General features: G+C 42.3%; 1 protein-coding gene across 1 annotated transcript; it reads left to right on the top strand.

Moving 5' to 3' along the window:
* Positions 1–2,015: 2,015 nt before the first annotated feature.
* On the top strand, positions 2,016–24,410 carry LOC138352782 (early endosome antigen 1-like). The gene is made up of 7 exons (XM_069305372.1): positions 2,016–2,137; positions 2,394–2,650; positions 10,713–10,978; positions 11,018–11,294; positions 22,163–22,277; positions 23,771–23,960; positions 24,240–24,410. The coding sequence occupies exons 1-7, from the start codon at positions 2,016–2,018 to the stop codon at positions 24,408–24,410; spliced, it is 1,398 nt and encodes a 465-aa protein (XP_069161473.1).
* The last annotated feature ends 944 nt before the right edge of the window (positions 24,411–25,354 follow it).

Raw genomic sequence — 25,354 nt, 5'->3', positions numbered from 1 at the left:
CCAGAAGTGACTCGAACCCATACTCCCACAACTGGTATGTACAGGGACGCCTTAATCCGCTTGACCATCACGACCGGACATAAGGAAGTGATAGCCGAGGCTATATGAACCACTTCCCCGCCGGCACTCGGATGGTAATCTTGGGCATAGCATTTTATCAAATCACCTCATTCTTTGGGGCACACGTGAGGAACACAAATGCAAACAAGCCTGAATGGTCCCCAGGACTATATACAACTGAAAACTCACACCCCAGAAGTGACTCGAACCCATACTCCCACAACTGGTATGTACAGGGACGCCTTAATCCGCTTGACCATCACGACCGGACATAAGGAAGTGATAGCCGAGGCTATATGAACCACTTCCCCGCCGGCACTTGGATGCTATGCCCAAGATTACCATCCGAGTGCCGGCGGGGAAGTGGTTCATATAGCCTCGGCTATCACTTCCTTATGTCCGGTCGTGATGGTCAAGCGGATTAAGGCGTCCCTGTACATACCAGTTGTGGGCGTATGGGTTCGAGTCACTTCTGGGGTGTGAGTTTTCAGTTGTATATAGTCCTGGGGACCATTCAGGCTTGTTTGCATTTGTGTTCCTCACGTGTGCCCCAAAGAATGAGGTGATTTGATAAAATGCTATGCCCAAGATTACCATCCGAGTGCCGGCGGGGAAGTGGTTCATATAGCCTCGGCTATCACTTCCTTATGTCCGGTCGTGATGGTCAAGCGGATTAAGGCGTCCCTGTACATACCAGTTGTGGGAGTATGGGTTCGAGTCACTTCTGGGGTGTGAGTTTTCAGTTGTATATAGTCCTGGGGACCATTCAGGCTTGTTTGCATTTGTGTTCCTCACGTGTGCCCCAAAGAATGAGGTGATTTGATAAAATGCTATGCCCAAGATTACCATCCGAGTGCCGGCGGGGAAGTGGTTCATATAGCCTCGGCTATCACTTCCTTATGTCCGGTCGTGATGGTCAAGCGGATTAAGGCGTCCCTGTACATACCAGTTGTGGGAGTATGGGTTCGAGTCACTTCTGGGGTGTGAGTTTTCAGTTGTATATAGTCCTGGGGACCATTCAGGCTTGTTTGCATATATATATATATATATATATATATATATATGTATATATATATATATATATATATATATATATATATATATATATATATATATATATATATATATGACCGAAAAAGTATGATTAATAATTCTAACACGAATTTTCTCTATCTTTCTTACGTTTCTTTTCACTGCTACCAAAATATACTAATATATATATATATATATATATATATATATATATATATATATATATATATATATATATATATATATATATATATATATATATATTCTAATAATAATAATAATAATCAGGATATAATAATTTCAAGATATATGAATCAGGAGCCGCAGTGGTGCAGGAATGGTAACATTATCTGTGGCCTCATAGTCCGGAGGACGAGCCTCCATATCGAGTTACATCATATATTGATTGATTACCTCTTTGTTTTCATATGTTAAAAAATGTGAACATTTATAGCAATGATTCTCACCAATTTTCAAGAAAATATATGCATACGAATCTACTCACCTAGATCTTGAGGTTATCTTGAGATTATTTCGGGACTTAGGATCCCAGCGGCCCGGTCCTCGACCTGGCCTCTACCCCCAGGATGCAGCCCGGAGCAGCTGTCTAACTTCTAGGTACCTATTTACTGCTAGGTAACCGCGGTATCAGGGTGAAAGAAACATTTTGCCCATTTGTCTCCGCCTCCACCGGGGATCGAACCCGGAACCTCAGAACTACGAATCAGAAGCGCTGTCCACCCAGATGTCAGGCGCCCCAGCAAAAGATGCTCTGACATACGTATGAGATGCCTCTAGCAGCTAGTGACCACTGCATTGTCATTCTTGTATACATAGTCTAACTGAAGGAATTGGTTATACAAAGAAACCCATTGAAGAAGAAGAGAGATTAAAGACATTGGGCCTACAACTTTCTGCGAGAAATGCAAATGGAAAGACAAATGGATGGGAAGACAGCAAATGAGATGAAGGAATTCATTGCTGGGAAATTTGTCGATGAGACGGAACAGTTTGTACCTCCCAAGAAGGAGCTGGATGAAAAACTGTGAAGTAAACCCCTGGTTCAATAGGCACTACAGGGAAGCTAAAGAATGAATAACATATGCCTGGGAAAAGTACAGAGAACTCGAAACAGAGAACAATTAAAGAGGTGCTAAAGAGAACATGGATTGAATACTCTCGAATTAGGAGAGTAGCAGAGAGGCAACTTGAAAATGATATTACAGCAAAATCTCAGGAACAACAAAAGCTGTTCTATTGCTATATGAAGAGATAAGGACAGTGCAAGACCACGTACTCAGATTGAGTAAACAAGCCAAAGCTCTGACAGAGAATGACAAAGAGGTTTGCGAGGAACTCAACGAAAGATTTCATGTCCTACAACAATGCATGGAGACCAAGTTGCAATATGAAAAGCCCGAGGAAATACTGGATGGCATTGTAGTCACTGTGAAAGAGGTCAAAAAAGTCCTATGGGAACTAGATGTGACGAAAATCAATGGGGCCAAACCTAATCTCACCATAGCTGCTGAAGGAGGCTGCCGAAGCACTTTTACCCGTTGTCTAAAAATTTTAATCAAACTCTTGAGATATGCAGTTCCAAGATGTTTAGAAAAAAGGCAAACGTAGTCCCAATATTCAAAAAAGGAATAGAAAGGAGGCACACAACTACAGATCAGTGTGACTAACAAGTGTTCCTTGCAAAGTGCTGGAGAAAATAATCAGGTAGAGAAATGTGGATCATCTTGAGATAATCAAATTTGTGACTAAAAATCAACTTGGATTTTGAAATGGAAAGTCGTGCCTAACAAACTTGACTGAGTTTTATGACAAGGTTACTAAAATAAGATAAGAAAACAAAGCCTGGATAGACTAATTTTCTAGACTGCCAAAAGGCATTTGATACTGTTCCAGATGAAAGACTGTTGAACAAGATGGAGAACCAGGCTGGGATAACTAAGAAAACACTGAACAAGGTATGGAAGTATCTGAATGACAGAAAGCAAAGAGCCACAGTCAGAGAAGAGGTTTCAAACTGGTGGAATGTAACAAGTGGGGTCCCACAAGGCTCTAGCCTGCTGCTATTAATTTTGATAATAATAATAATAATAAATAATAAGCATTATAATAATAATGCTTCTGCTAATTTTTGTGAACGACCTATCCGAGAGAGTGAGCTCAGACATGTCAATGTCTGAAGATGATGCAAAACTGATGAGGAATTTGAAAACAGATGAAGACTGTAGAATGTTACAGGGGGACCTTTACAACTCCTGGAGTGTTCATACAAATGGCTGCTGGAGTTCATTCCCAAAAAGTGTAAGGTAATGAAAATAGGAAAGGGAGAGAGAAGGCCAGAAAGCATTTATACCGTACGGGAAAAGTACCTACAGTAATTTCAAAGAGGGAAGGATAAGGAAGTGGATATAATTCTGACACTAATACTGACGGCACACACAAACAGGATGACATCGGCAGCTTATGGGACGTTAGAAAAGAAATCATCATTTTAGGGACTTGAATCAGAATTTCCTTAATGCAATCTTCACAACATTTGTTCGACCAATATTGAAAAACTTAATCACAAGTATGGAACCTGCAACTTGTGAAACATACGGTCAAAATTAAACAAGTACGAAGGTTTGCAACAAGATTGGTGACAGAGCTAAGAGGGATGAGCTACAAACATAGGCTAATGGAATTAACTCTCACAACCCAAGAGGATAGAAGGAACAGAGGGGATATGATCACAACTTACAAGATACTGAGGATAATAGTTAAGGTGGACAAGGAAAGCATCTTCAAACTGAGAGAGAGCCGGACAAGAGGACACAGGTGGAGACTGGAGATCAAATGAGCCGAAGTAACTTAAGAAAGTACTCGTACCCTGTACAGGTACATTCCACTTGTACCCTGTACAAGTGGAATGCTCTAAAAGAGAAAGTTGTGGAAGCCACCTCTATCCACAACTTAAAGACCCAATTCGACAAAGAACTTGATAGTCAGAGTTGATAAGTTGAAACGCAACAGGCACAAGGCCAGTAGGCGGGGCATAAAGAGCTAGACCTCACTTCCCTGTAGACTCAAATAGATAAGTACAAATTTACAAACACTTCATCAAACAATCATGTCACATACACATGCAATTACAAACTTAAATTAAATTATATAGAAACACAAATTTGATTTGTGAAAGATTTTACAAAAAAAAGTTTCTAATTAATATTGAAACTCAAATGTCAAAAAGCATTTCCATTCATTCACTCACGCACACTTACACAAATCAAGCGAACACAGGTGATTTCCTTCTGGTAATCATAATGTTAGTGTTTATACAAGATAAGATCAGTGACCATGCAAGAATAATCAGGAGCCGCAGTAGTCCAGGTGTGGGAGCGTCCTCCGCGGCCACACACTCCGCAGGTCAAACCCAAAACCTCTCTAATGCTCCTTTTAATGCATTATTATTATTATTATTATTATTATTATTATTATTATTATTATTATTATTATTATTATTATTATTATTATTATTATTATTATTTATATGTTTAGGGTTAAGGAGAGAGGATATTTTATTATATGCTTAATAATGTGTAAAATAATTGAGAATCAAGTATTTAAATTCAGTTTCAAAGAGATTGCAGAACAATTCGTTATGTTTGAGAGGAACATCACAAAGAGTCACTGTATTAAGTAGAAAGTCATGTCTTGGTTACTTAAGAGTTTCTCACTATCTCTAAGTCAAATGTTTACCTCGTTCTGTCTACGGGAGTGAGATTCAGCTTTAGAGCTCCGCCTCATAGTTATTGTTCTTGTTGCATTTATTGCACATGTGCCCATATATTACATGTGTGAACATGTGCTTCACAGTGTTCATGTGTGTTCTTGGGCGCCTGACAGCTGGGTGGACAGCGCTTTGGATTCGTAGTACTGAGGTTCCGGGTTCGATCCCCGGTGGAGGCGGAGCCAAATGGGCAAAATGTTTCTTTCACCCTGATGCCCCTGTTACCTAGCAGCAAATAGGTACCTGGGAGATAGACAGCTGCTACGGGCTGCTTCCTGGGGGTGTGTAACAAAAAGGAGGCCTGGTCGAGGACCGGGCCGCAGGGATGCTAAGCCCCGAAATCATCTCAAGGTGTACCTCACAGCGTACATATGTGCCTTAGAGTGTTCATGAGTGCACATATGTCTCATAGCGAACATGTGTGTGACCATGTACCTCAGAACATACATGTTTGCACATATGTCTCGGAGCGTACATGAGTGCAAATGTGTCTCAGAGCATACATATGTGCACATGTGTCTCAGAGCATACATGTGTCTCAGAGCATACATGTGTGCTCATGTGTCTCAGAGCATACATGAATGCACATGTTTCTCAGAGCATACATGAATGCACATGTGTCTCAGAGCATACATGTGTCTCAGAGCATACATGTGTGCACATGTGTCTCAGAGCATACATGAATGCACATGTGTCTCAGAGCATACATGTGTCTCAGAGCATACATGTGTGCACATGTGTCTCAGAGCATACATGAATGCACATGTTTCTCAGAGCATACATGAGTACACATGTGTCTCAGAGCATACAGGTGTGCACACGTGCCTCAAAGCGTACGTGTCCTAGAGCGTACATGAATGCACATGTGACTTAGAGCATACATATATGCACATGTGCCTCACAGAGTACATGAGTGCACATGTGTCTCAGAGCGTACATGAGTACATATGTGTCTCAGAGCGTACATGAGTACACATGTGTCTTAGAGCATGCATATGTGTGTGCACATGTGTCTCAGAGCGTTCATGTGTGCACATGAGTAGTATAAAGTACACCTAGATTGAAGCATTTTTGGTTTTCCCGACACTTCATTTCTGGCATACTTTTTATTTCCGTCAACATCGGCGCTTCGCCTTTGGTGTATCTAATTTTGTGTAGGAAATACGAAGCTTTATTTCTGGCGTACACTATTTTCTTCCCGGACATTAAAAGGTCGGGTTCTGTCATCCCGTAATGCAGTTACCTCGGCGACCCAAAAAGACACAGCTAATGTCCAATGTTCAATAACGTCATCAGCCAATCAGTCTTCATCTTTCTCAATAAGTCTGATGTTCGTGATAAGAGTATTTAGTGTTATTTTCACATTCATTCTCAGTTTTTATATTTACGCAAAGTGATTAAAGGACTGCCGCCTGTCGTCCCTACTGTGCTATGACGTCATCCAGTAGTAGTGTTTGAATACCATTTTCATATTTTTCCCATTATAAAGATTATTTCTGGTTAAAGAAAGCATATTGAACATAAGAATGAACTTGCAGGTCTTTTTGGAGGGACTATACAGTACCTCCCATTTACTTCCAGCCCATGTTGAACCAAAACATCATCTGCCACTATGAGATAAACCGCTGAAGGTTTATGTATGAAACAAGGGAAATAATAATGTTCACACAGGTATTTACCCCATGTCTTACCTTAAGTCTAGTCTATCCCTAATTATTAAATACCCCCTCTATCATATCCGTTTATTGACTTGTACCCTTGAATCATGTCACTCCACCAATATCCAGAAGGCTCTATTAATATGAATCCTTATTAAGCCCAATCATCTGCTAGACACCATACTCTTTGCCTAACTATTCCAATTCTTTTTAGTGACTAGTAAAGAGTATTTAGATTGTGAGAAAGATTGTTTGCGCTCTCAGCTCACTTATCTACACCTGATATTTATAGTGTCCAGCCAAAGATCGTTTATTGAGCATAGGAATGAATGAAATCCACTATCTCCCATTCTGTTGAAACAAAAGAGTCGAAACAGAGTCTGGACTATCAAGTGTCCCACTTGCTTTAGCAGTATATAACTCTAAGCCCCAAACACAAGATCATGACTCAACACCTTGTTAAAATCTCCAAACCCCTGTAACGACATACATATATTTTGAATACAATATTACTCTTGATCCAGTCAGTAATACTACTAAGGCATTTTCATTTCATCCTTCCTTACTGGCTTATTAACGCCCAAAAACATACATCCCATATAATACTGTGACATCAGTCCACCTATATATATATATATATATATATATATATATATATATATATATATATATATATATATATATACAACTTTAGAACACTTTCCCACCAGGAGACTCGAACCCTAGCCAGCACAGAAGCCTTCCAGCAACTGGCATAACAGGTACGCCTTAACCCTCTGCACCACCGCTCAGACTTTTGTTCTAAAGTTGTATACTTAACTCTCGTGTTTAGGAGAGTTGTGCCTTAGGCATATATATATATATATATATATATATATATATATATATATATATATATATATATATATATATATATATATATATATATATATATATATATATATATATGTATATATATATATATATATATATATATATCAACCTCTGGTGCAATTATAGGAACCAACAGCCTCGGAGAAGAGAAGAGAACACAGATCATTCAGAGAAAAACTGGCCATTTAGCTCTCAATACGAAAGAGTGTTCGCTTCTCCTACCCCCCCCCCTTTTTTTTTATTATGGTGTACACTTTATTATGCAAGATTATACAGTTACATATCTGATTTTATACAAAAAATGAACATTAAGAGGACACAAGAAAAAGTTCGCTTCCTAGAGGCTGTAGATTTCCTCGAACTCCTCCGACGCCGGGCAGGAACACAGGATGCAGCGGGCATTCCCCCTCTGGATCGCGACACTGAGGTGCTGAAAGAGAAAACGTGCAGCTCTAGGGTCTCTTGTGGTGACAATGAGCTTGTAACCAAGATCCTTAAGAAACCTTCAAGCACTCTCACCACATGGGCCTAGGGTCTCAGTCCCTATTGGAACGAATTTGTACCGATGATCTAATTGCCTGTACTTGACTGACTTTTGTCTTTCTGTGTGTGTCGCTGGGGCTCCAGCTTGGCCAGCAGAGAGGATGATGTATGTGGTTGCCAGGGTGGATACGCAAGTATAGTCCCGTGCCAACTGTCTGCCACCCTTCCATGGACGCAGTGTGATTCCGTCTGGTCGGCCGGCAAAGCTAACAGAGTCAGGGTTCAGTAGGTTGCGGGGCTCTCTCTCCGCTGGACACTGAGCAGAGGCAAGGCTTCTTTTTATGATGTCATTGACTTCGTCGTGTCTAGTGTGCCAACCCCCTGATTTTCCACAGTGCAGGCCATGCAATCCATATTCGTCAGCATCTGCCTCGCCGCAAATACACCTGTGAACAGTGTGGATAGGGGCAGCAGTGTATGTGTATATATATATATTATTAAATATGACCGAAAAAGAAAGATTAATAATTCTAACATGAATTTTCTCAATATTTCTTATGTTTCTTTTCACTGTCGATGGTAATTGAAAAATCAGTTCTCCAAAATTCATTTTTATTACTAGTCTGAGGCGACACTTGAAAGCGTTTCGTAATAACCTATTACGTTTTCAAGGACTTTAGTTTACACACTTACAACTATAACCTACAAACACTAAACAGATTTCTTACTATGCTATAATTCAAACAGCTTTTAATTTTATATACCTTCATTTGGGTGAGGTGATATGTTATAACAGTTTTGGATGAGGTGAAAACAAACTTTCAACACAAGACAGAACACGAAACAATGGGTATAACATTGGGTAAGTTAAAGGGAAGAATGGAAGTAACTGCAAAGGGCTTATTGGCCCGTATTTCTTGATGCTTCTATATTGGTGCGGAGTCTTGAAGCGGGTAGAATATTGTTGTGCCTTAATTGGCTGTTGATTGCTGGTTTTGACTTCTTGATGTGTAGTGCCTCGCAGATATCAAGCCGCCTGTTATCGCTGTATCTATCGATGATTTCTGTGTTTTTTGTTAAGACTTCTCTGGTGATGGTCTGGTTGTGGGAAGAGATTATATGTTCCTTAATGCAGCCCTGTTGCTTATGCATCGTTAATCGCCTGGAAAGAGATGTTGTTGTCTTGCCTATATACTGAGTTCTTTGAGGCTTACAGTCCCCAAGTGGGCATTTGAAGGCATAGACGACATTGGTCTCTTTCAAAGCGTTCTGCTTTGTGTCTGGAGAGTTTCTCATGAGTAGGTTGGCAGTTTTCTTGGTTTTATAGTAAATCGTCAATTGTATCTTCTGATTTTTGTCTGTAGGGATAACGTTTCTATTAACAATATCTTTCAGGACCCTTTCCTCCGTTTTATGAGCTGTGGAAAAGAAGTTCCTGTAAAATAGTCTAATAGGGGGTACAGGTGTTGTGTTAGTTGTCTTTTCAGAGGTTGCATGGCGTTTCACCTTCCTTCTTATGATGTCTTCAACGAAACGATTGGAGAAGACGTTGTTGACTAGGACCAGCCTTACCCTACAGAGTTCTTCATCGACTTGCTTCCATCCTGAGCTGTGGCTGAGAGCACGGTCGACATAAGCGTTAACAACACTCCTCTTGTACCTGTCTGGGCAGTCACTGTTGGCATTGAGGCACATTCCTATGTTCGTTTCCTTAGTGTAGACTGCAGTGTTAAACCTCCGCTCCTTTCCATGACTGTTACAACTAGAAAGAGCAGCTTCCCATCCTTCTCCATCTCGTAAGTGAAACGCAACACAGAATTTCGCTCAAATGCCTCCTTCAGCTCCTGCAGATGTTTGACATCAGGTACCTGTGTAAAAATGTCGTCAACATACCTGCAGTATATGGCCGGTTTCAAGTTCATGTCGACTAAGACCTCGATGGTACCCCTGTAGAAGTTCACAAACAAGACACCTAGGGGAGAACCCATGGTGACCCCATCAACTTGCTTATACATGTGCCCATCCGGGCTCAAGAAGGGTACCTCTTTAGTACAAGCTTGGAGTAGTTTCCTTAGAATGTTTTCTGGTATGTCAAGAGGAGTACAGGCTGGATCACGATACACTCTGTCTGCTATCATCCCGATTGTTTCATCCACAGGTACGTTGGTAAACAGTGATTCTACGTCCTACAAGGCTCTTATCCCTGTGGCCCGTGTTCCCCGCAGTAAGTCAACAAATTCCTTTGGAGACTTCAGGCTGAAGGCGCAAGGGACATAAGGAGTCAGCAAGCCGTTGAGTCGCTTTGCCAGTCTGTACGTAGGTGTGGGTGTCTGGCTGAAGATTGGCCGAAGTGGGTTTTCAGGCTTGTGTGTCTTGACATTTCCATACACGTATCCAGGTTTGTATTCCCCAATAATCTTTGGGAGGTGGACTCCGGATTTCTTGGCGTTCACAGTTTCGATCACTTTGTTGACCTTTGCTTTCAATTCGGCTGTAGTGTTCTTCGTTACCCTTTGGAATTTAGTTTGGTCAGAGAGTATGAGGTTCATTTTCGCCAGATATTCGTCTTTTTTAAGAATGACGTATATTGGCGACTTGTCACCTCTCCTGACGATTATCTCCTTGTTCTCACGAAGGCTCTTAGCTGCCGTTTAGAGCTGACTAATCATTTACCATACTAATATTAACGTTAATTGTTAACGATTAAATTTCCACAGGATAGTTACCAGTTGTCACGTCATCCTGTTACTGACACTTACAATATCACAAGTATATTCGTTGTACACTTATTTGCTATTTCAAAATGTTTCGTCTCTCAGCATTTCGTAATGATCCAGCAGGTGAAGTAGGGAACTTAAGTCATGCCTATAGGGCCGAATTACAAACTCTTGCACACGAGTATCAACTAGGTGCTCCCCCTGGAGCCAACAAAAATGACTTGCACAATCTTATCTTGGATTACCTCTTAGATGAAGGAATCACTGATTCTGATGTTCACGAAAACTATTCTATTGCAGATGAACATGCTCTGGCAGCTATGAAGTTGAAGCTCGAACAAGCAAACATAGAGCGGGAACAACAAAAAGTAGGTCTCCAGATATGAGAACGTGAGGCTGCCCTAAAGAAGGAAGAACTGGAACGCGAGGCTGCCCTAAAGAAAGAACAACAGGAACGCGAGTTGGCCCTAAAGAAAAAAGAGGCGGCCCTACACCGTGAGCGGGAGAGGAAACAGCTTGCAGCAAAAAAACTTCACCGAGAGATGCAATGTGAGCACGATAAACAGCAAGCTGAGAGTGTTCTAGCATATCATCGACAAGAACTCACCTTGGAAACTACACACCACACTCAGTGCCAACAAGCTACCACTAGTCTTCCCGTAAGTTTCAATGTCTCACATGCAAGTAAGTTAATACCACCATTCGTTGAGACAGAGATAGATGTGTTTTTCACCACTTTTGAGACCCTAGCTAAAAAACTTAGCTGGCCTGAAGATCAATGGTCTACCCTTCTCAGAGTGCATCTCACAGGTAGACCTGCAGTTACTCTCAGTACCTTAGCGTCTGAGAACTACTTGACTACCAGACCCTGAAGCAAGTAGTTTTAGACGCCTACCTTCTCTCCACTGCAAGCTACAGACGAAAATTCCGTGATTATCTAAAGGCAAGTACCACCACCTTTTTAGAATTTGCCAATACAAAGAAAAGATATTTCATGAAATGGCTGGAAGCAGCGCATGTCTCTACATTTTCAGAACTCGTCAACCTCATTCTAGTTGAGGAATTCTTTAGACGTGCTCCCCCTTCCATCCGTTTATATTTAGCAGACAAAGAAGAAACCGAGTACATCAGATGTGCGAAGTCGGCTGACACCTACAGCCTCATACACCGGCTAACACCAGACCCACCTTCCAGTAAGAAGTCTAGGTATAGTTATGACAAAGTGAGTACCGATCAAGCGAGCTCCCAAATGTATTGTAAGCATTGCAAGCTCTATGGACATACCATAGATAAATGTGGGAAAGCTCAATACAAAGGCTATAGTGAAACTCCTAAACCCAAACCGACTCCTCCTAAGTCCAGTAAGCCTGTGATGAATGTTGGTGTTCCTGTTAATGATCTTTCTCTCCTCAGCAAACACCTGTATCCAGGAACTGTCTCTGCCAACAGTACAGATTCGGAGGGATATTCCAAAGTGAAGATCTTGAGGGACACAGCGGCTCTTCAGTCAAAAATATTGAAATCGGCTGTGCCTAACATCACCTACACCGGGAAAATCGTCCTTATCACTGACCTCACTGCTACCACTCCGTATCCACTCGCCAGAGTCCACCTGGATTGTCCTTTTGTGACCGGTGAAGTCCAAGTCGCCATAAAAAAAAAAGCCTTTTCCCATGTCTGGAGTGGAACTTCTCCTGGGCAATGACTTGGCCTAAGATCTGCAACCTTCCAACCTGATCATCATGGACAAACCCCAGGTATGTGACTCTGTAATGGACAGCCCCATCTTAAAGTATGTTCCAACAGAGGTCCAAGAAAGTGATGAAGTTTCTCCTCCGGTTTTGGTGACAACCCGTGCACAAGCTGCACGCCCGCAACCAGCTGACTCTACTGCCACCGCTGTCCCTCAAGACCATCAGAACCTACCACAGAATCTTACTATGTTGGAGTTCCGTAAGTTACAGAGGGAGGATCCTTCATTAACACCACTATTCTTCCAGGCTGAGACTCAACCTGACAGTATCCCTGGGTCCTTCCTAGAGAATGAGTTGCTCTACCGCAGATACAGACCCAGTAAGCTGAAGGAGGAATACGATTGAGCCAATGTCGAACAACTACTGATTCCCACCAGCCTACGGCCCGATATTCTACACCTGGCCCACGGAGCTCTTTCTCACTATGGTTTTAACAAAACCTACCACGGAATCAGACAAGACTACTACTGGCCAGGTATGGTAAAAGACGTCAAAATGTACGTGCAACAGTGTCATACATGTCAGATGGCAGGTAAACCTAACATCTCTATTCCCCAGGCTCCATTAAATCCCATTCAGGTGCCTGCAGAACCTTTCCTCAGACTCATCATAGACTGTGTTGGTCCTTTACCCCGGACCAGTTCTGGCAACGCCTATATACTAACTATCATGTGTTCTACCACCAGATTCCCCATAGCAGTCCCAGTAAAGAACATTACGGCTGCTATTGTGGTGAAACACCTATTGAAGATCTTCACCCAGTATGGATTTCCAGGAGAGGTTCAAAGTGACTGTGGCACCAACTTCACCAGTGATCTCTTCAAGAAGACACTGGAAGAGTTCAACATCACACAGGTATTTTCCAGCCACTATCATCCTGCTTCACAGGGTTCTTTTGAATGTAGTCATCAGACTATTAAAGCACTCCTAAAGAAATTCTGTAATGACACCTTGAAGGACTATGATAAACAACTTCATCTCATTATGTGCATTTTCAGAAGTCTCCACAATGAGTCTCTAGGAGTATCTCCTTATGAGATGCTCTGCGGACGTAAGTGCCTTACTCCTCTCAAAGCTTTTAAAGACTCTCTATGTAATGCCACCTTCAGTGACCCTTAGAATGTGCCCCAGTTTCTTCAAAACTTAAAACACATTCTAGAGAGAGTACGTAAATTTGCTAATGACAATCTATTGAAAGCTCAGGAGAGGATGAAGACTCATTTTGACCAAAGCAACAAATTAAGAAAATTTAAACCAGGAGACTTCGTATTGGCATATTTTCCTATCCGAGGTTCTCCATTGCAAAACAAGTTTTCAGGACCCTACCGCATCAAGGAGTGCAGGAACAACCACAACTACGTTCTTGAGACTCCAGATAGGCGGCGGAAGACCCAGTTGTGCCACGTCAACCTCCTGAAGCAGTATCAAGGTACTCCCCCCACTGTGTTGGTATCAGTCTCCACATTTAAAGGTCCATACCTCCACAGTGAAACCTTCCCTGCTTCTCCCGAAAGCACTAACACTGAGTCGGTGCTTTCCAACTCGGAAATCCTTACTGATCTTCATCCCAATCTACAGGACTATAATAGTGCTCCTTTGCCATGTTCTAATCCTATTCTCGCCTCGCCAGATATCACGAAGCCTTTCATCCTCCATGTCGACGCCAGTGGTACCGGCATCTGGGGTGTCCTGATGCAACAACGAGGCGAGGATGTGTTACCTGTTAGCTACTACAGCTACAAGTTAAAACCACACTAAAAGAACTACAGCACTATCGAAAAGGAACTACTCTCCATCGTCCTGAACTTGCAGCACTTTGAATCATACATGCAAGGTGCTCGGTCTACCACCATTTACTCGGACCACAATCCCCTATGCTTCCTGCAGCAAGCCCAATTCAACAACCAACGGCTTCTACGATGGGCTTTATATCTGCAAAATTTCAACCTGGAGATCTTCTACATCAAAAGTTCTGACAACATCATAGCAGACGCCCTCTCCAGAGTCTATGAGGTAGAGACAGCTCCACCTACCACTCTACCACCTGAAGACGTAACTTCACCCGGAACCGAAGGCTTCGGGGGAGAATTGTGACGATAATCTCTTTCAAGAGAGATTGAGCCTGCTCTTCCCTACCTAAAGTTACGTTTATTCTACAAGTGTAAGATACTACATTCAAGATACATCCACCAGTAGCACAAAACGTTTTTACCAGGAGGCAAAACGTACCCTAAACCCCCAACTCCACACTCCCTCCACGCTGGCTCGTCATCAACCAGCCAACTACCCATCCCAGCCTGCCTGCTCCTGATTGGTGACTCGCCGACTGCACACTGCACCTCAGCGCCATCTACCTGAGTCGATGTCTGAGCTTGAACCAGCCATCAACATCAGAATATTCTTTGTTCTCTAAGAGTTGACATCTCTCTCTGGTATACTAAGCTCTCTGGCTCTGTATACTAAGGGAGGTCTCAGCCATAGCCAATATTCTCAGCACCATTATTACTATTTTATCTATTGTGTTTTTGCATTTACCTTTGTTCTTTAATTGCACCATTCATTGCGACGGGACTTGTCTTCATTTATATTTATATTTAAAGTATACTGTATTAAAGTTTCATTGTTTATACTTTGTGTTTTACGTGTTCCTCCCTCTCACTTACCACAGACAACAGGCAAGCAGTCTATCTTTTTTTTTTGTAATTGTGACAGGCATTGACACCTGCCATTGGAAGACTGCCGAACATCTACACTCCAACACTTTCCCAACACTTTACCGTCACAATATATATATATATATATATATATATATATATATATATATATATATATATATATATATAATATATATATATATATATATATATATATATATATATATATATATATATATATATATATTATATATATATATATATATATATATATATATATATAATATATATATATATATATATATATATATATATATATATATATATATATATATATATATATATATATGTATATATATATATATATATATATATATATATATATATATATATATATATATATATATATATATATATATATATATATATATATATATATATATATATATATATATATATATATATATATATTATTAAATATGACCGAAAAAGTAAGATTAATAATTCTAACACGAATTTTCTCAATCTTTCGTACATTACGCTTCACTGTTGGAGGTAAATCAAAAATCAGTTCTCCAAAATTCATTTTTTATTTCTAGTCTGACGCGACACGGGCGCGTTTCGTAAAACTTATTACATTTTCAAAGACTTCACAAATACACAACTGATTAGAACTTACGTCTCTCTGATATTATATCTACATTTGAGTGAGGTGGGAAGGATGATGTGGCATTATCAACACAAGACAGAACAGGAGGGGATATTAATAGGGTATTAAAAGTATCAACACAAGACAGAACAGAAACAATGGGTATCGAATAGAAGTGTTTGTAGAAAGCCTATTGGTCCATATTTCTTGATGCTTCTATATTGGGGCGGAGTCTTGAGGTGGGTAGAATATAGTTGTGCAATAATTGGCTGTTGATTGCTGGTGTTGACTTCTTGATGTGTAGTGCCTCGCAAACGTCAAGCCGCCTGCTATCGCTGTATCTATCGATGATTTCTGTGTTGTTTACTAGGATTTCTCTGGCGATGGTTTGGTTATGGGAAGAGATTATATGTTCCTTAATGGAGCCCTGTTGCTTATGCATCGTTAAACGCCTAGAAAGAGATGTTGTTGTCTTGCCTATATACTGGGTTTTTTGGAGCTTACAGTCCCCAAGTGGGCATTTGAAGGCATAGACGACGTTAGTCTCTTTTAAAGCGTTCTGTTTTGTGTCTGGAGAGTTTCTCATGAGTAGGCTGGCCGTTTTTCTGGTTTTATAGTAAATCGTCAGTTGTATCTTCTGATTTTTGTCTGTAGGGATAACGTTCCTATTAACAATATCTTTCAGGACCCTTTCCTCCGTTTTATGAGCTGTGGAAAAGAAGTTCCTGTAAAATAGTCTAATAGGGGGTATAGGTGTTGTGTTAGTTGTCTCTTCAGAGGTTGCATGGCTTTTCACTTTCCTTCTTATGATGTCTTCGATGAAACCATTGGAGAAGCCGTTATTGACTAGGACCTGCCTTACCCTACAGAGTTCTTCGTCGACTTGCTTCCATTCTGAGCTGTGGCTGAGAGCACGGTCGACGTATGCGTTAACAACACTCCTCTTGTACCTGTCGGGGCAGTCGCTGTTGGCATTTAGGCACATTCCTATGTTTGTTTCCTTAGTGTAGACTGCAGTGTGGAATCCTCCGCCCTTTTCCATGACTGTTACATCTAGAAAAGGCAGCTTCCCATCCTTTTCCGTCTCGTAAGTGAAACGCAGCACGGAACTCTGCTCAAATGCCTCCTTCAGCTCCTGCAGATGTCTGACATCAGGTACCTGTGTAAAAATATCGTCAACATACCTGCAGTATATGGCCGGTTTCAAGTTCATGTCGACTAAGACTTTTTGCTCGATGGTACCCATGTAGAAGTTTGCAAACAGGACACCTAGGGGAGAACCCATGGCGACCCCATCTACTTGCTTATACATGTGTCCATCCGGGCTCAAGAAGGGTGCCTCTTTAGTACAAGCTTGGAGTAGTTTCCTCAGAATACTTTCTGGCATGTCAAGAGGAGTACAGGCTGGATCACGATACACTCTGTCGGCTATCATTCCGATTGTCTCGTCCACAGGTACGTTGGTAAACAGCGATTCTACGTCCAACGAGGCTCTTATCCCTGTGGCCCGTGTGCCCCGCAGTAAGTCCACAAATTCCTTTGGAGACTTCAGGCTGAAGGCGCAAGGAACATAAGGAGTCAGCAGGCCGTTGAGTCGCTTCGCCAGTCTGTACGTGGGTGTGGGTATCTGGCTAATGATTGGCCGAAGTGGATTTCCAGGCTTGTGCGTCTTGACATTTCCATACGCATATCCAGGTTTATATTCCCCAATGATCTTTGGCAGGTGGAGTCCGGATTTCTTGGCGTTCACAGTTTCGATCAGTTTGTTGACCTTTGCTTTTAATTCGGCTGTAGTGTCCTTCGTTACCCTTTGGAACTTAGTTTGGTCAGAGAGTATGATGTTCATTTTCGCCAGATATTCGTCTTTTTTAAGAATGACATATATTGGCGACTTGTCACCTCTCCTGACAACTATCTCCTTGTTCTCACGAAGGCTTTTAGCTGCCGCTTTAAGCTCGGGGGACAGTATTGTGCTTCTGTAGTTGCCTCGATTCTTTCCTCCATATAATGTTGTTAGTTTCAACAACATTATATGGAGGTCCTCCATATAATGTTGTTAGTTTCAACAACATTATATGGAGGACCTATGGCAATTCCACGACCAAGAGATGGCTTCCTGAACCTTGCAGGAATTAACCTCACTGAGGACCAAGTCACTCTCCTAAATCTGGGCATAAACTGTCATGTTATGTCCAGACCGAGTGAAATGGCCCGGAAAGTAGAGTTGGAAATTCTGTTGGACGACATATTCGACCTCGAGACACAAAAGAAGGTCACTACCAAAGATACCTTACAAGCAGAACTTATTGCAGAAGGAGGAAAGAATCGAGGCAACTACAGAAGCACCATACTGTCCCCCGAGCTTAAAGCGGCAGCTAAAAGCCTTCGTGAGAACAAGGAGATAGTTGTCAGGAGAGGTGACAAGTCGCCAATATATGTCATTCTTAAAAAAGACGAATATCTGGCGAAAATGAACATCATACTCTCTGACCAAACTAAGTTCCAAAGGGTAACGAAGGACACTACAGCCGAATTAAAAGCAAAGGTCAACAAACTGATCGAAACTGTGAACGCCAAGAAATCCGGACTCCACCTGCCAAAGATCATTGGGGAATATAAACCTGGATATGCGTATGGAAATGTCAAGACGCACAAGCCTGGAAACCCACTTCGGCCAATCATTAGCCAGATACCCACACCCACGTACAGACTGGCGAAGCGACTCAACGGCCTGCTGACTCCTTATGTTCCTTGCGCCTTCAGCCTGAAGTCTCCAAAGGAATTTGTGGACTTACTGCGGGGCACACGGGCCACAGGGATAAGAGCCTCGTTGGACGTAGAATCGCTGTTTACCAACGTACCTGTGGACGAGACAATCGGAATGATAGCCGACAGAGTGTATCGTGATCCAGCCTGTACTCCTCTTGACATGCCAGAAAGTATTCTGAGGAAACTACTCCAAGCTTGTACTAAAGAGGCACCCTTCTTGAGCCCGGATGGGCACATGTATAAGCAAGTAGATGGGGTCGCCATGGGTTCTCCCCTAGGTGTCCTGTTTGCAAACTTCTACATGGGTACCATCGAGCAAAAAGTCTTAGTCGACATGAACTTGAAACCGGCCATAAACTGCAGGTATGTTGACGATATTTTTACACAGGTACCTGATGTCAGACATCTGCAGGAGCTGAAGGAGGCATTTGAGCAGAGTTCCGTGCTGCGTTTCACTTACGAGACGGAAAAGGATGGGAAGCTGCCTTTTCTAGATGTAACAGTCATGGAAAAGGGCGGAGGTTTCCACACTGCAGTCTACACTAAGGAAACAAACATAGGAATGTGCCTAAATGCCAACAGCGACTGCCCCGACAGGTACAAGAGGAGTGTTGTTAACGCATACGTCGACCGTGCTCTCAGCCACAGCTCAGAATGGAAGCAAGTCGACGAAGAACTCTGTAGGGTAAGGCAGGTCCTAGTCAATAACGGCTTCTCCAATGGTTTCATCGAAGACATCATAAGAAGGAAAGTGAAAAGCCATGCAACCTCTGAAGAGACAACTAACACAACACCTATACCCCCTATTAGACTATTTTACAGGAACTTCTTTTCCACAGCTCATAAAACGGAGGAAAGGGTCCTGAAAGATATTGTTAATAGGAACGTTATCCCTACAGACAAAAATCAGAAGATACAACTGACGATTTACTATAAAACCAGAAAAACGGCCAGCCTACTCATGAGAAACTCTCCAGACACAAAACAGAACGCTTTAAAAGAGACTAACGTCGTCTATGCCTTCAAATGCCCACTTGGGGACTGTAAGCTCCAAAAAACCCAGTATATAGGCAAGACAACAACATCTCTTTCTAGGCGTTTAACGATGCATAAGCAACAGGGCTCCATTAAGGAACATATAATCTCTTCCCATAACCAAACCATCGCCAGAGAAATCCTAGTAAACAACACAGAAATCATCGATAGATACAGCGATAGCAGGCGGCTTGACGTTTGCGAGGCACTACACATCAAGAAGTCAACACCAGCAATCAACAGCCAATTATTGCACAACTATATTCTACCCACCTCAAGACTCCGCCCCAATATAGAAGCATCAAGAAATATGGACCAATAGGCTTTCTACAAACACTTCTATTCGATACCCATTGTTTCTGTTCTGTCTTGTGTTGATACTTTTAATACCCTATTAATATCCCCTCCTGTTCTGTCTTGTGTTGATAATGCCACATCATCCTTCCCACCTCACTCAAATGTAGATATAATATCAGAGAGACGTAAGTTCTAATCAGTTGTGTATTTGTGAAGTCTTTGAAAATGTAATAAGTTTTACGAAACGCGCCCGTGTCGCGTCAGACTAGAAATAAAAAATGAATTTTGGAGAAGTGATTTTTGATTTACCTCCAACAGTGAAGCGTAATGTACGAAAGATTGAGAAAATTCGTGTTAGAATTATTAATCTTACTTTTTCGGTCATATTTAATAATATATGTCTACAGGAAAGACTGCTACCAAAATATACTAATATATATATATATATATATATGACAATGTCAGACCACGGAGGAAAAATGAAACAGGAATTTCCTTAAGTACTTTCGTATATTAAATACATCTTCAGAAGACCTTCTGAAGATGTATTTAATATACGAAAGTACTTAAGGAAATTCCTGTTTCATTTTTCCTCCGTGGTCTGACATTGTCACATTCTTAATCACGTGTTTATTTTCGTGATATACACACACACACATATATATATATATATATATATATATATATATATATATATATATATATATATATATATATATATATATATATATATATATATATATATATATATATATATATATATTTATATATACATATATATATTTATATATTGTTACGGTGTCCTCTCCTATTTCTCCCATATGCCTGCTTTAAGAGTCATATCAGCTTTCTTTGCCGATTCTCTGAGATGCAGGGAGTCTGTCGGTATATGTGGCGACCAGATAGGCCGCCAGATAGGGGAGAAATTTACACTATAAGTTTGTAGATAAGGGGAAAGTGGCGCCCTGATACAAACGAAATGATACCTCCTACCTGCAGATCCGCCATTTTGTGGAGGGCACCAGCCGAGTGCGGATTTGCTGACTTAGGTCACAGCCGACCAATCAGTGCCCGCCGTGACGTCCCCGAGTGCCCCTGGTGACGCCAGCTGTGTTAGCGTCAGAGCTGAACTGACAGTGAGAGTGGAAGGACTTTCGTCAGTCAGCTCTCGGAGTTTGGAAGCTCTTCGAGCCTCCAAGTGGATTATAGCTAACCATCGCAGCCCACCATTGTTATTGGAGAAGCTTTCTGTGCTTCCGGGAAGCCAGAAGAAACCAAGTTCATTGAGCAGAGAAGTGCCAAAACTTGTAGAATCGGTCGGCTACGACGCTGGAGAGGCGTCGCCTGACACTTGAGGTCTGGAAGGTGTGGAGGGCAGACCTAGCTGTGACCGGGTCACATTCACTGAGGATTTTGGAGGGACGACACCGTTCCTAGGGCAAGGAGCAACGCTTTGTGGAAGGGACGAATGTATGCATACAATAATTAGCTCAGTGCCCACTGGTGACCCAGGATTGGGATATCTGAAACTCTGGGAGCGGTTCGGCGACAACGCGAAGGCTTCACGACACGTGAGGACTTATGGAACGTTCCTGGATCATCAAGGATCGACTCAGGAAACGTGGGAACCTCACACCATCGAGGGACAGCCGTTGTGAGCCAGGAATGTAAAGGTAGATCAATTTCCCTCCCATTGTCCCTTGTTTGAGTTGGCTAGATAGGTCACAATATTTACCTATGTATGTTGGCGTGTAACATTGATACATTAGCAGTAGGATAGGCTGCAGGGCAGCTTGAGTCCAGGACTGTTGAAGAGAACAGTGTGTGTGGACGACAGGGCAGTTGAAGAGGTGGCCGAGGTTGACGAAGCGGCCCCTCTGTGAGAGAGTGTGTGTTGCCTCTTTTAAATTTGCCCAGTTGAAGGCGTTGTTGGAGGTCGTGAAAGAAGAGTTGCTGACGATGTCCAGATTGTTTATTCTTATTTTCATTTCCTGTATTGATTTTAATTGTATATGTAATCAAGCAGCTTATGTCAGTAAATTCACATATTTTATCATGGTGTTTAACTGAGCCACCATAATAATCTCTGAGCATACACGAGGGATATCATATTCCAACCTAGTGAACATCACGTTTTCTACAGAGGTTCTTTGTGGCTGGAGAGTGGTAAAGCAGCACAGACTTATGTAGAAGTGTACCCTAGGCTATCTGTCCAGTATCAGAGCCGGAATGGTGGCAACAAGCAATACAGAGGCTGGAGAGAGGTAAAGTCACACAGACTTTTTTGGAAGTGTACCTTGGGTGTACAGACTAGTGTCAACTCTGTAGGAGTAGCAACACTTAGGCAACAAGCAGTATAGAATACACCCACTGAACTGCACTGCTGGGGTGCAGAGATCTCACCCCAGCTGGCGACCTTGTTAAATGAAGATATAGAAGGCAGGCGGGAAAGAAATTCCAGCAATTTTTTGTCTGACAGGCAAGACTCAGGGGAAGTTATTGTTAAAAGGTAAGCCTGGGTCTTTCTTCACTTCTCCACGGGTCTAGGCCGGTATTGCTAATAGCAGTTTCCCCGTGAATATGACTGAAGGGCTCCCAGGGTGAATCAGCGGCACCCCAAGTGGTGGGGGGCAAAGTCCTGCGGCGGTGGGTATCACTGGTCCTCTCCTGTGAGGCCAGGAGACTCCGGTGAATGCCAAGAGTCAGAGGGGCTGAGTATTCTGCCTTCTGAGCCCCTTGCAGCCGATTGCTAGCAGAGCCCCAGCCCACCCCCTGTGACAAGAACTGGCGACTGTTACAAACCATACATTAATGCTCGTAACCCATACAGCAACAAAATATTGTAGTCTAGGGACATTTACCGATGCTGCAATCTCAAGGTGGGTCACCAGTATAATCCCATGGTTTGTACAGGCAAGAATTAAAATTAATCACCCCTTAGGAATAAGTAATCACACATATAAAAATAAATGTGTATTAGAAATATACTTCAGTCAATTATCAGTATTATATATCAATCAACAGGTGGGCAATCACATGAAAATCAAAATAAAATTATTTCTCCACAGACTAACATACTACAACAGAACATAATAGATATAATATAACAGCACTTAACTCCTAGATGTGATCCTTCCTGTGTCCAAACAGTTACTGAATAATTTTCTCACGGCAGGAGCCCATCTCGTTCTGCACAACATATTGAGTGACAGTTTTTAATTAATATAAATTTTACTTAAATGGAGCCATATAATGGGAATTAATTAACTAAATTAAGGAATGATCAGATTTACATGCATAAACAGAAGTACTGTAGTTATTAATATAATAGTTATATATTTATAAAATAAAATTAAATTGCTGGCAACTGCCCAACCTAGCAGGAAATAATATCCCACAATATTGCCGTCTAGATGAACAAATAATAACGGTTACTTACAGTTTTGCCACCAGCTGATCAATACAAAATATAACTTTCTCACGGGAAGCTGACTCGCTGACCACCACACAAAAATAATAACGGTTTTCCACGGTTTAGTCCACCCACTGATTATTATCACAATATAACATATCAACACATACAAGTAATGATATAAGCATACGAGAACATACATGTACTGATATAAGCATACAAGTAATGATATAATATATAAACACATACAATTAATGATACAATATGTAAGTAATTATTTATTATTTATATACGTATCCAATAGAGATACGTAACAGCGACCTTGCCAGGATACGTTCGTCGAGGTACAGTGTTGCCAGGGTACTAATACAGTGTTGCCAGTGAATTCAGTAATAGTGTTACCCAACCAGCTAAGGGACCGACACAGTGAAATTAGCACCTACTAACTTGTCTGTGCTCTCGTGTATGCTCGATATCATATAGATGGAGGAGGATAAAGTAAAGAAATTTATGGAGACGAGGGATGAGAAAATATTAGTGAAGTGTACCAAAGCTCAGCTCTAACAAGTAGCAAACCACTTTGGGATCAGGTTGAGTACAACTAAGGTAGCGGAGCGAAGGATAGAGATCATGACACAGCTCACAGCTCGAGAGGAAACGACGGGAGAGGAGCTGTCCCAAGAAGGGCTGTCTCAAGGTGAACCGTCTCAAGTAGAGCCGTCCCAAGCACCTACCAGTGTGGCCAGAATTCACAGTGAACGTGCAAACAGCGGGGGATCAGTTAGTAGCAGGAAGAGCATGTAGCTGGAGATAACACGAATGCAGTTAGAGGCCCAACTGCGACGAGAAGAAAGAGACGCACAGTTGCAGTGTGAAGAGCGAGAAAGGGAGGCACAGCTGAGACAGGAAGAGCGAGAAAGGGAGGCACAGCTGAGACGGGAAGAAAGATAAGCGCAGAGTGAAGAGCGAGAAAGAGAGACACAGCTGAAACGATAAGAAAGAGAGGCGCGGCTGAAACGAGAAGGCAGGGACGACTAGCTACAAATGCGGCGAGCCTAGATAGAGGCGAACAGGGAGGTCGAGTTGAGGCATGTTGAACGTGGGTTAGTCTCAATACCTGCTCGTCGGGATGACCGCAAGGCTCGGGAGCGCGATCTATCCACCTTTGATCCTCTGGAGGCCGAGGCTTTCTTCGACCATTTTGAGAGGATTGCAACATTGAAGGAATGACCGGAGGAGGATTGGGCTGCGTTAGTGCAGAGTAGATTGACTAGTGAGGCCAGAGAGGCTAATAACATGTTGGACTTCGAGGAGTGCACCATATACGACACAATCAAGAAAGCGGTGCTCCAATCATATAGACTAACCCCGGAGGTCTACAGGAAACGCTTCCGAGATTGCACAAGGGCATCAGGAAGGTCATATGCTGAGACTGCTCGGGACATGGAGCGCAGGTTTCTACGATGGCTGAAGGGCGAAGAAGTAGAGACGATGGAGGAGCTGAAACAGTTGATTGTTATGGAAAAGGTCATGTCGATGCTCCATCCGGAGCTCAAGGTTAGAATGAAGGAGGCAGGAATAAAGGACCTTAAAGCTGCAGCGGACCGAGCCGACATGCTGGAGGAGGCAGTGCATCTCAGAAGGGAGGGACCGCCCAGACACTCGCCTTACCCAAGATATGGAGGGATCTTCAAGAGTTCAGGAGCAAGGACGAGTAAGGACACTTCCAAGAATAGTATGCCTAGTGAAGTATATCGGTTCAAGAGCTCAAGAGACGCGGGGAGGAAGCTCCAAGCTGTGAGCAGTGGACCGAGCTTGGGAGCCGGAGATGGTGCCCAGGAACCGACGACAGGGAGTCCAAGGAGGACCCAGGGAACATCTACAGGTGGTGCTACCAGGGTGACTGGTAGAGGGTCGCCCATGAGAGGCGGTCGGTGTTACAACTGTGGGGGGCAAGGGCATTTTGCACGGGAGTGTGGTCGCCCCAGGCATGGTGGAAACGTAGCTTTTGCAAAAGTAGGAAGCGAAGGAGACAACGATACCTTAGGTGATATGCCGGTGATGAGGGAGAAGAGGATTCACCCCTTTGTGTGTGAGGGGGACGGTGAAGATAAGAGGAGCTGATCCTGTGCCAGCAAGGATGCTGAGGGATACGGGATCCTACTTCACCCGTG

The sequence above is a fragment of the Procambarus clarkii genome, chromosome 54, assembly GCF_040958095.1.
Source record: "Procambarus clarkii isolate CNS0578487 chromosome 54, FALCON_Pclarkii_2.0, whole genome shotgun sequence".
Taxonomy (NCBI): domain Eukaryota; kingdom Metazoa; phylum Arthropoda; class Malacostraca; order Decapoda; family Cambaridae; genus Procambarus; species Procambarus clarkii.
This window is presented reverse-complemented; position numbering and strand designations above follow the sequence as displayed.

Excerpts from the sequence above, each read along its gene's own strand:
- LOC138352782 (XM_069305372.1), top strand. The coding sequence starts at position 2,016 with ATGCAAATGGAAAGACAAATGGATGGGAAGACAGCAAATGAGATGAAG. Across the intron at positions 2,651-10,712 it reads CTGCCGAAGCACTTTTACCC|CATTTCGTAATGATCCAGCA; the intron begins GTTGTCTAAAAA and ends TTCGTCTCTCAG. Across the intron at positions 22,278-23,770 it reads GGGGAAGTTATTGTTAAAAG|GTTGAGTACAACTAAGGTAG; the intron begins GTAAGCCTGGGT and ends CTTTGGGATCAG.